This window comes from Lontra canadensis, unplaced genomic scaffold (genome assembly GCF_010015895.1).
Source record: "Lontra canadensis isolate GAN:19392208 unplaced genomic scaffold, GSC_riverotter_1.0 scaffold45, whole genome shotgun sequence".
Lineage (NCBI taxonomy): Eukaryota > Metazoa > Chordata > Mammalia > Carnivora > Mustelidae > Lontra > Lontra canadensis.
The window spans coordinates 1,070,092-1,082,790 of NW_022631039.1; the positions used below are offsets into that span (position 1 = coordinate 1,070,092).

The 12,699-nt window shown below is 39.7% G+C and overlaps 1 protein-coding gene across 1 annotated transcript in view; it reads left to right on the forward strand.

Annotated features, from left to right (window-relative positions):
- LOC116876316 (S-adenosyl-L-methionine-dependent tRNA 4-demethylwyosine synthase TYW1-like) overlaps positions 1-12,699 on the forward strand; it is a 199,739-nt gene that overhangs the window by 69,465 nt on the left and 117,575 nt on the right. Inside the window, exon 10 of the mRNA XM_032872374.1 lies at positions 6,501-6,619. Within this exon, the coding sequence (XP_032728265.1) occupies positions 6,501-6,619 (119 nt within the window). The remainder of the gene's footprint in view (positions 1-6,500; positions 6,620-12,699) is intronic.

Consider the following 12,699-nt stretch of genomic DNA (forward strand, 5'->3'; position numbering starts at 1 on the left):
GGAGTCCAGCAGTCCTGTATTTGCAGAAGCCAGCAGCAGACTGGTTTTGTCCCATCGCTGGCGTTCGTTGACCTCTGCATTGCATTCTCCATCCTCTGACAAAAATTTGAGTCTGAAATTTTACCCACTTGTGTATAGCCGGTTAGCTGGCCACAGGGTCATGGATGCTGGCAGAAGGCACGGGCAGTTTATGATGATGATAGCTGTAGCCGGAATGTCATTATTTACTCTGGTTCCGGAGTCCCTGGTGCCCCTGGGGCAGCTCTGGAAGGGCCAGTAACATCTCTGTATGTGCTATAGGAGAGGAACCCCAAGTTTAGGGAACAGGAAGCTCTTAGAGTTGACAGTAATCCTGCCTGACCTTTGTCCTAGAGGGACATCTTATTATACTGGACAATAAGCACACATATCATTGGCTCCAGAGAGAGACACTGTATCTTCTAAGGCCATTCACTATACAAACCTTTTTGAAAAGATAGTCTAGAATAAAGGCAGTCAGTGCTGCTTGCATGAATTCAGAGAGAGACCCATGGAGTTCTGTCTCCCAACACCCCATCTCCATTCCTCCCCCTGCACCCCATCCCCAGATTGATGTGCATAAAGCCTGCCTGGGGATGGTGTCTTGCATTCATTCAGTGTGGCTCTGCTGGGCTGCAGCTCTATGTTCTTGGGCTCTCATTTGCCCTGAGGCCAGGAATTCATGGATTCCTAACTCTGAGGCTATCTATAATTTCTGCCCCTAGATTTATAACATAGATTTAATTCTAAGTGTGTATTACCCTCAGGTCTTTTCCTTTTCCATCCTCGTTATTTACTAATTTTCAGATGGGAGAGCACTTCGTTTCAGAATGTGTTATCTGAGGATTTGTGGTCTGGACGAGGGATATAAACCCCTTTCTCCCTCTTCCTTTCTACTATGCATAACTCTGAACCCAGGAAAACACAAGAGGCACCAGATGAGAACCTTGAAATATGGTAAGAGGAAGGCTAACTGGTTTGGGACTCCAGGAGTGGAAGAACGATAGGGCAATAGGATGTTTTACATCTGTCTGTCTAAAGAGGAAGGCTGAGATCCCACATTTCCTAATCCTTAATTTAGCAGCAGAAAACCACTTAAGGAGGCTCATTAATGGAGTGGAGATGACAGAGGATAGGGGTCTTTCCACATCAGTAGTATGATCTATAAACAGCATAGCTCGATAGAATTTACCTGATCTGAACAACAGAGCAAACCACAAACAGGATAAAACTAAAGTAATCCACATCATAATACCTTAGAATTAATGATCTGAAAAGTAAAAAAGAAAAGATCTTGAAAGAGGTTAGAGAAAAATGATGTATTAGTATTTATTTGACATCAGATTTCTCATCTGAAATCATGGAAGCCAGAGGGAAGTGGTACACATTTTTCAAATGTTGAAAGAAAATACGTGATGAGCATTAATTCTGTATCTGGCAAAACTGTCCTTCCATAATGAAGATTGAATAAAGACATACATGATTGAGAACAAAGAATTCGTTGTTTGCTAATGTGCCCTTAAAAACTGGCTAAAGGAAGTTCTTCTAATGAAATGATACGGATTATTGCAGCACAAAGTCAGGAAGAATGATGGAAAGATCAGAAATATGGGTATGTGCAGGAGATGATCATTTTCCTCACGATTTTTAGAAATCATATTTGATGATTGAAACAAAGTAAAGTACCACGTAATACTCAGGGCAATGATATTTCATTTAAAAGAGGAAAAGTTAAAGGGAATGGAAGTGATATTTCCACACTTCACATGAGGTATAAAATGTTAGTAGCAGCCGACTCTGAGAGTCACCTATATATGTAAGTGTACACGCACACACACACACACACACACACACACACACAGATATATGCAGTATATGCAAAAGTCCTGTATATATGCAAGACTCCGAATAACTTCTACGAAACTATGCAAAGAGCAGCCAACAACTCTGACAAGAGTTTACAAAGGGATACACTAAAAGAAAAAAAAAATCCAAGATAAATTAAGATGGAATACTAAAAGTGTTAGGTAACCTGCAGGAAATCAAGAAAAGAGTAAAGGGTATGAGAACAAAAAGGACACAAGCAGGAAACAAATAACAAAATACCAGACCCGAGGACTAATAAATTAGTGATTGCTTCAAATGTAAACATTCTGAAGCTTTTATTTATTTATTTGAGAGAATGCACAAACGGGGGGAGTGGCAGGACGAGATGGAGAAGCAGGCTTCCCGCTGAGCAGGGAGCCCACTCGGGCTGGATCCCAGGAGCCCGAGATCATGACCTGAGCTGAAGGCAGAGGCTTAACCACTGAGCCACCCAGGCACGCTCAAATGTAAATATTCTAAATACATGAACCAGTGGAGCAGGTACAAGACATAGGACCCCCGGGGCACTGGGGGTGCTCAGTGGTTAAGCCTCGGCCTTCGGCTCAGGTCATGATCTCAGGGTCCTGGGATCGAGCCCCACATCGGGCTCTTTGCTCAGCAGGGAGCCTGCTTCCCTCTCTCTCTGCCTGCCTCTCTGCTTACTTGTGATCTCTGTCTGTCAAATAAATAAAATGTTAAAAAACAAACAAACAAACAAAAAAACCCAACAACATAGGACCCCAGAATACATTGACAAGAAACTCACCTCAAACCCAGTGGCGCAGGCAGGTTGAGTAAAATGATAGAAAGATTCATAGCACGCCACCAGTAACCCAGAGAGCAGGATTGCCTCTATCAAGTCAGATTAAGCAGAGCACAGAGCCAGGAAACATACTAGAGTCGGAGAATGACGTTTCATAATAATAAAAGGATAATCCACACTAAATGAGGTTACATCAGACACTGGAGGCTTAGAGCTGATGTAGTTGAATGGAAAAACCTTAAAAAAATAAAAATTCACAGTTACAGCTGGGCACCTTTTTTTAAAGAGCACACATGTGAGCGGGGGGAGGGGCAGAGGGAGAGACTCCCTGCTGAGTGCAGAGCCTGACGACCCCGAGATCATGACCTGGCTTGATCCAAGAGTCAGATTCTTACTGGCTGAGCCGCCCAGGTGCCCCTGTAGTTGGGGACTTTGAAACCCCTTTCAGCATCTGCTGGAACTACTTGACTGAAAATCACAAGGACACAGAAAATCACAGCAACACTAGTAACTAATAGGATCTGGTTGACAGATAAAGGGCATCCTACCCAGCAACAGCAGAATATACACATTTTCGAGTGCCTGTGGAGCACCGGCCATGTCCTCGGCCAAAGAACAAATCTCAGTGGATTTACAAGAATTGAAATCATTAGGTTGTTCTCTGACCGTAATGCAATCAAGCTAGAAATGAATAATAGAAACAAAAAGAAAATCTCTGTATGGAAATTAAACAGTGCATTTCTGAAAGCCCTGGGCCACAGAAGAGCTTGCAAAGGAAACGGAAAAATCCGCACAAGCGAAGACTTAGTACAGCGAAACCAGATGTGGGAGGTGAGTCAGGCAGGGGTCCGAGGGACGTTTACAGCGGCAAGTGCTTACGCCGGAAATGCGGAAAGAGAACGAAGCAGAAACCGATGAAAATCTGAACGCGGGTACATGTGAATGGAAATCTAAATGGAAATCTCAGTAAATGTTGGTAGGTTAGAAGACACAGTACGGGAAACTGTCGCTTTCCCCAGACTGATCTATACGTTCCATGCAGTTCCTACTAGAATCCCTACTAGAGGGTTCTGTAGAAATAGACAGACCTACTCAGATTTGCAGGGAATGGCCCCGGCCCTAAAATAGCTTTAACAGTGTCGAGGAAGAGAAATAAAGTGGGAGGAATCGTACAGCTTGATATTAAAGCTCAGTGTGATGCCTGCTCAGCGGGAGCTTGCTTCTCCCTCTCCCTTTGTTCCTCCCCCTGCTTGTGCTCTCCCTCCCTCCCTCTCTCTCTGTGTCAAATAAATAAAAATAAAATCTTTGAAAAAATAAACTTCACATCTTACATAAAAATTAACTGAAAATGGATCATGAACTAAACTAAAGCTATAAAACTTACAGAAAAAATAGTTATTTTATTTTTAAAAGATTTTATCTGACAGACAGAGATCACAAGTAGGCAGAGAGGCAGGCAGAGAGAGAGAGAAGCAGGCTTCCCGCTGAGCAGAGAGCCCGATGTGGGGCTCGATCCCAGGACCCTGGGACCATGACCTGAGCTGAAGGCAGAGGCTTAACTCACTGAGCCACCCAGGCGCCTGAAAAAACAGTTTTAAAAAGAGCAGCGTGTCATCCTTCTTCTCATGTGCCTCCGTCCCTTTATCCTTTTAGCCCTCCGGTATTGAGTGTGCACAGCACCCCTCTGGGAAGTTCTCTCTGCTCCTGCAAGGCCAGCTGGCTTGGCGTCCATCTCATGGGCTCCGGTAACGCCTGGTGGACACTTGGCTTTTCTCTGCTTGCCCAGCATCTGGGCCTTTTCGTGTTTGGGGAATTCCTGTGACATTAGCTTTGTTGAGCGCAAGGACCCACTGCCTGCTTCAGAAGCCGAGGAGGAGAGACACTGTTGCCTGGTATCTCGGGCTGGCGGTGGGTGTAACAGTGTCATGTAGGGTGGTGCTTGCCTTTGCCTGAGACTGGGAATGTGAGGTGAGTGAGGACAAGGACCTGGGCCACGGACACCTCATACTTGGGCTCCTGGCAGTATCCTCTGCTTTTCAAGGCTGGTGCCGGTGATGTGTCCCGAGCGTGATGGCGTCCGAGGGAGTGAGGGCTGGTCCTGCTGCCGGCCGGCCGTACTCCTGCCTTTCTAAAGATTCTGGGAGCTGTGGGGTTCTTTTAATAAATCCCTTTTCTTTTCAGCCACAGTCAGTTTCTGTTGCTTGCAGGACACTCTTGATTGATTCAAATACCCTATTGCAATAGCATTACCCATTCCCCCCCCTTTTTTTTTAAGATTTTATTTATTTGACTGACAGAGATCCCAAGTAGGCAGAGGCAGGCAGAGAGAGGGGGAAGCAGGCTCCCCGCTGAGCAGAGAGCCCGATGCGGGGCTCGATCCCAGGACCCTGGGATCATGACCTGAGCCGAAGGCAGAGGCTTTAACCCACTGAGCCACCCAGGCGCCCCCCATTTTGCCTCTTTACTTGACATTTCCTCATACTGGATCATGGTTGGGGGCTCGGTCTTACTCATTCTTGTACATTCAACACCCGTCCTTGAGGTTCGTTACCTTCTCTGTAAATAATGGTATCTTCAGGTCCTCAACTTCGTTTCTCCTTTAGTGCTGGTTTCCCTCTGACTTTGGCATTTGGAAGGCTTTTATTTTTAGTTTCCGGTGCTGTTTGCAGGATGTTTTGTTTGCCTTTTGGATATTTTATTGGGAAGTTGAAAGAGAATTTGTCATTACCTTGAACAGTATTTTTTCTTATTTTTCGTTATGCAAGTACCAAGTGAGATGGACAAGGGAACCTTTTTTATCAGGGCAAAAAATAAGACTTTGTGATCAACCAACATAGTAATCAAGCTGGTAGATCTTTTGGTAATTTTCTTTCATTGTGGATAGGATTATAATATTAGCACACTGGTATATATATATCACACACATGCGCGCGCTCACACACACACACACACGGGCTCCTTGCATCTCCTTGTTTGTTTCTGTTGTTAATTCAGTCGCAGCTGAGATGAGGCAGCATCAGAGTTACCTTGGGTAGCTCTGTTTTGACCCTCCAGTGGGAAGTGCCTGTGAGCACACCTTCTTAGCACCCTTCCTCTTTTCTCCACTAATAGGAGCCAAGTCACCATAACCTTATTTGCATAGCTTCCCCCCAGATCTCGCTCTTACTGAAACCCAGCCTGTCTTGCAGAATTTCTAGGTGGATCTTTCTGATGAGACCTCAGAAAGCTTGGTAATATCTCGTGAGTCTAACCCTAAGTTAGATGCACTATTTCTTCAACTTTTCATTCTTACTACACTCACCGTGGTTTTACGACTCATATACTAAATAGTGTCCTTTTTGGGAAAAATATGTCTTTTACGTTGATGCTGCTTGTCCCCTTAACAGTCTCAGTATGTTCAAGTTCTGCCCTTCAGTTGACACAGAATATACTTCAGGATGCATTCCCTTATCCACCCTCCCTTACTCAAAGCAGAGATACCCTTCATATGAGTGCTGTGGCCCTCTTCTTGGAGCCTATCGTACCTATCCCTTGGTTTTCTGTATTATTGGACTAATATTATTTGAGGCAGTTGAATGGATTTGAAAGCGCAAGCATCAGTGGCTTTCTCTATAGATCTTTCAGAGTTAATGAATCATAGGTTTATTTCACTGGGTTTCAGAAAACTTAAAGGACCATCAAAACCCAAAGCACCATCAAAACACTATGATAATTTTCTGCGTCATGCCGGTACCAGTAGGGGTATTTATGGTTATGAAAAGCACATTTTTTCTTAAATATGATGTACTTGGTGTTCTGTTTCCTTGCCTTGAGGATTTTATCCAGATAATCATTTGTTTTTTCACTTTCACAGTCGATGCTCCGAGGGAGAGGAGGTTGCTATAAACATACATTCTATGGCATTGAAAGCCATCGTTGCATGGAAACTACCCCAAGCTTGGCTTGTGCAAATAAATGTGTCTTCTGTTGGCGGTAAGTAAAAAATGAATGGCTGTGGTGACCAAATATGTAACCATCTGTAATAATCAATTTCTGTTCAGCATTGCACGCAAATTTACTTAAAGCTCTGCTGTTTCTATAATTAACCCCCCTCTTCATTCCTAATACATTCATGCATTTGGTTGTTTTTCCTTGATTAGTTTTATCAAGGGTTTGCCAATTTTTTGTCTTTCATGAATCCTCTACATTATATCTTTGTTTTCTTGTTCAGTAATCTACTACTATTTTTTTTGACCCCTCTTCTTTTTATAACTTAGATTGTTAACTCATTAATATTAGTCTTCTATAAGTCTTTAATCAAAAATTTTCATCTAAGTACTTCTTCAGCTACATTCCATAGATTTTGATTAGTTAATTATTTTTAAAAATTTTCAAAATTTGAATATAGTTGACATACATGATAGTTTCAGACGTGCAGCGTAGTGATTCAACAAGTTTATGCTTTACGCTGTGCTCACCATGACGGCAGCTCTCATCTGTTACCATACAACACTGTGACAGTACACTGGACTGTATTCCCTATTCTCTACCTTTTATTCTTATGATGTATTTATTCAGTAACTGGAAGCCTGTATCTCTCACCCCCCCCCTCACGCATTTTGCCCATCTCCCATCCCTGTCCCCTTCTGGTCACCATCATTTCTCTGTATTTATAGTTCTGATTCTCTTTGTTTCTTTGTTTATTCATTTGTTTTTAGATTACAAATATAAGTGGAATCATATGGTACATTTGTCTGTGTCTGTCTGCCTTATTTCATGTAGCGTAATACCCTCTAGGTCCAACCAAATAGTCACATATGGTAGTGACTCATTCTTTTTGTGTCTGAGTAATAGTTCATTGCACACGTGTACCACATCTTCTTTATCTGTTCATCTATTAGGGGACACTTGGGCTGCTTCCATATCACGGTTACTATAAATAATGCTGCAGTAAACAGCCATACATACATCTTTTTGTTTTCTTTGTGTAAATAAATGCCCAGGAATGGAATTATTGGATCATATGGTAATTCTATTTATAATTTTTCGGGTAACCTCCATACTGTTTTCCACTGTGACTGTACCAACTTATATTCCCATCAGCGGTGCACAAGGGGTTCTTTTTCTCCATACCCTTGCCAACACTTGTTATTTCTTGTCTATTTTGTTCTATTCTGACAGGTGTTAGGTGATAGCTCATGTGGTTTTGATGTGCATTTCCTTCATGACTGGTGATGCTGAGCATCTTTTCATGTGTCTGTTGGCCATGTGGATGTCTTCTTCTGAAAAGTGTCTGTTTAGGTTCTTTGCCCATTTTAAATCAGATGATTTGCTTCCTGGTGTTGAGTTGTATGAATTCTTTATATATTTTGGGTATTAACCCCTTATCAGACACACCAGTCTCTTTAGTATTTTCTCCCAGTCCTTTGTCAGTTACTTTTTAATTTCCTCTTTAGCTCTTTGGCTCATTCTCTGCCTAATTCTCTCTGATTTCGTCCTTGGCTTTCTTTTATTGCTCTGCATTATAGTGGTAGAAGTGAACCGTCTCTATGTGTTCATTAAATACCTGTAGATTGACACCTTTATATTCTTGTTTTTTGTTTTGTTTTGTTTTTTAAGAGAGAGAACTTGCAAGCTGGGTGCAGGGTTGGCGGGGTGGGGGGAGGAGAGACGGGGAGAGACAGGATGAGCGAGAATCTTTTTTTTTTTTTTTAAAGATTTTATTTATTTATTTGATAGAGATTACAAAGTAGTCAGAGAGGCGGCAGAGAGAGAGGAAGGGAAGCAGGCTCCCCGCTGAGCAGAGAGCCTGATGCAGGGCTCGATCCCAGGACCCTGGGATCATGACCTGAGCCGAAGGCAGAGGCTTTAACCCACTGAGCCACCCAGGCACCCTTGTTTTACATTCTTAATATTTCACCCTTTAGCAAACAAAATGATTTAATACTTGCCAGTCTATGCCATTTCTTCATTTATCACATTGGTACAAGAGCTATAATTCTTTTTTAAATTTATCATATTGGTACAAGAACTGTAATTCTTTTTTTAAAAATGGTTTTATATCATTGATCATAAAAGTTATCCATGCTTACTATAGAAACTTTTAGAAAATATAGAAGGTATAAAATATAAAGAGAAACAACTCTCTGTAATTCCAGAATCCAGACAAATCACTGTTAATGCCTTGGAGCATTTGCTTTCTTTCTCTTTTATCCTCCCCCCCGAGTCTTCTTATGTTTTCAAAAACATGGTTGAAATCATTCTCTACTTTCTGTTTTTTATCCTGTTTTTATTTTTTAAAATATAAGACTCTTGCTCTGTCATTAAAGTCTTACAGGCATAAACTTTTTGATTTGAAATAATTCTGGATATACAGAAGACTTACGAAGATAGTAGAATTTCTGTATATTTTTCACCTAACTTTCCCCAATGTTAATTAGGGAACATTAACTGTGGACATTAACATTAACTATGGAAAAGTTATCAAAACAATTATCAAAAATAATGAAAAAAGAAATTAATGTTGGTGCAGTGCTACTAATTAAACTAGAAACTTTGAGTTTCATTAGTTTTCCCACTAACACCCTTTCTCTTTCAGGATGCAGTTTGGGGTCCCTCATCACATATAGTCGTTAGATCTCTTTGGTTTTCTGTCGCCTGTCACAGTTCTTCAGTCCGTCCTTGTTTTTCATAACCTCAACACCTTGGAAGACTGCTGGTCACAAATCTTGTCTAATGTTTTCTCGTGGTTAGAGTGAAGTTATGGATTTTGGGAAAACTACCATAGGAGTGATATGACCTTCTCAGCTGGTCCTATTCAAAGGATACATGATAACATTCTGTCCTATTCCGGTGGTGTTAGCTTTTATCATTGGATTAAGAGGGTGTCTGCAAGGCTTGCTTTTTTTTTTTTTTTTTTTTTGAATATTTTATTTATTTATTTGACAGGGAGAGATCATAAGTAGGCAGAGAGGCAGGCAGAGAGAGAGAGAGAGAGAGAGAGGAAGCAGGCTCCCTGCTGAGCAGAGAGCCCGATGCGGGGTTTGATCCCAGGACCCTGGAATCATGACCTGAGCTGAAGGCAGAGGCTTTAACCCACTGAGCCACCCAGGCGCCCCTAGGCTTTCAAGTGTAAAGTTACACCTTAACGTTTTCCCCCTTTGTATAATTAATAAGTATTTGGGAAGATACTTTGAGTCTATGCAAATATGCTGTTTCTCTTTAAGCATTTGCCCACTAAATTTTTCATTCATTGGTGGATTATTACAAATTATTACTTTGGTGTTCCACTGATTATTTTTTTTACATTTAATAATTGGACTGCTTCTTTAAGGAAGACTCATTTCTCCCTCATTTTAAAATTTATTATTATATTAGTTTGGACTCAAGAAAATCCAATACTGTTATTTACTTCATTGCTCATATTTTTCTAGCTTTGGCCATTAGTAGCTCTGTTGGGTTGGCTTCTGTGTCTTTTCTTGCATTTACAACAAACACTTGCATATTATTTGATTCCAGAAGAGGTTCCAGGTCCAGCTTGTGTTTTTCCTGCCCAGCTTTGGGGTCAGCCACTTTTCTAAGGAACTCTAGTTCCTCTTACTGAAGAATGATACTTAGATTCCGAAATTTGGATGCTTGATACGCTCCTTTATATTGGGGTATTAGTGCTTCCAGGGCCTCTCAGCAGATAGAAGTAGAAAATGTATTTGTATCTCTCGGTGTATATTAAAATACACAACTAAGAGTTTTTACTAGTATCTTCAACTCCCATCAGCATCATAGAGTTCATTCTATTATTCCTTTTGTGCTTTTTTGTAACTTTTTTCTTGGACAGTCAGGAACCCAGCCTGGCCCTCATCATCTACAACTTAGTAACTTCAACCTTAGTTATATGCATGTGAAGGACTTCAGAATTACAAACTCACACCTTTGTGAGAAGTAAATTTATCATAGGATGGATTTATCTGGCTTTGGCATTAGGATATTGCTAATCTTATAGAATGAGTTAGGAAGTGTTCCCTTAACGTTTTTGGAAGTTTGGGAAGAATTGGTATTGATTCTTAAAATGATTAGAGGAATTCACCAGTGAAACCTCTTTTGGGGCTTTTCTTTGTAGAGAGGTTTTTGAATACTGATTCAATTACTTGTCGTAATTTGGTTAAGATTTTCCTTTTCTACTTGAGTCAGTTTGGGAATTTGTATGTTTCTAGGAATTTGTTCATTTCATCTAGTTTATCTAATTTGTTGGCATATAGTTGTTTATAGTATTATCATGATCCTTTATTTCTGTAAGATTGGTAGTGGTGTACTGCTTCATTTCTGAGTTTACTGATTTGAGTCTTTTTTTTTTTTTTTGCTCAATCTAGGTAAATGTTTATTGGTGTTGATCTTTGCAAGAACCAGCTTTTGGGTTCATTATTTTTCTCTTAAGTTTTTCTGTTCTCAAGTTTCATTTGTTTCTATTACGATTTTCGTTATATCCTTCCTTTTGCTGCCTTGACCCTAGTTTCCTTCTCATTTACTAGTATTTATGGTGTGTAGGTAGGTTATTGATTTTTTTTCATGTGAGTGTTTACAAGTACAGATTTCTCTCTGAGCACTGTTTTAGCAAAATTCTGTTCATCTGTAGTATTTTGTAATTTCCCTGTGATTCTCTGGTTGTTTAAAACTGTTGCTTAATTTCCACTTATCTCTTGGTTTTTCAGTTTTCTTTCTGTTCTTTATTTCTGCTTTTATTCCATTGTGGTTGAAGAAAATATTTTGTATGATTTCAGTCTTTGAGAATTTATTGACACTTGTTTTATGGCCTAACATAGGGTGCATCCTAGAAATTGTTCTATGTACAATTGAAGAAAATGTGTATTTTTTTGGGGGGGGGGTGTTTTGTTTTATATTTGTCATAGGTATTATTGGATTATCATATTGTTCAAATGCACTATTCCTTTTTTGATCTTCTGCCCAGTTCTGTTATTTAAAATAAGGTTTTTGAATTTTATAATTATTAATATAGAACTGTATTTTTCTTTTCACTTACAAATTTTTGTTTCATGTATTTTGGTGCTCTTTTATTATGTATATACTTATAATTATTAATATCTTCTTGATGGATTGATCTGTTTATCAATATATAATGTTCTTCTTTTTCTTTCCTAATGGTTTTTGACTTAACGTCTATTTTGTGTTATATGAGTATAGCTACCTCAAGTCTTTTTCGATTACTATTTGCATTAAATGTTTTCCTTCCTTTCACTTCTGTCTGTGTCTTTGGATCAAAAGTCAATATCTTAGGCAGTATATTGTTGGATTTTTTTTTTTTAAATTCATTCTGCCAGTCTCTGGCTTTTAATGTAGATAATTTAATCCATTCACATTTTGCTCTTTGTTTTTGTAAATTTTGTATCTTTTATGTTGTACACCTTATTACTGTCTTCTTTTGTGTTTGTTTTTTGGTTATGTACAGTTTGACTCCATTATTGTTTCCCTTTCTATACATGTTTTGGTTTTTTTCTTGGTGGTTATTCCTCTGGGGATTAAAACCAACCTCTTAAATTTACAACAGTCTACATTTAATTTTCTTTATCTGTGGCAGTTAAGTTCTGTGGAGTTGCACGAATGCTGCATTAGCAAGTACTAAACTGACTTTTAGGGGTATAAAGGATTAAGTTCTTGGAGTCTTCTTGTCACAATGTATTTGCCATCTTCTCAGTATGTAACTTTGTTCTCTGTGTGTTTCTGTGTAAAGATGCCTTATTTTACATATACTTTTGATTCATTAACATTGAACTTATGACCAACAGCATTGTAATTCATGCCTGAATGAAGCTTATCTAATAGAGATATTTTCCCTGAAGGTACATCGTAGTTTCTTGTGATTCAGAACACTACACAGCACTTTAGCCCTGTGCTTGGGAGCTATTTTAAATAGCAACATCGCTAAGAAAAAGCACAGAATGCAAAAAGTGGGACATGAAGTTGACTGCCAAAAGAACATCGTTTGCAGTATAAGAGCTTAAACAAGAAGGCGAAGAGAACATTGTGTTGTTTGACCTCATTTGGGATGTATGTACTAGACT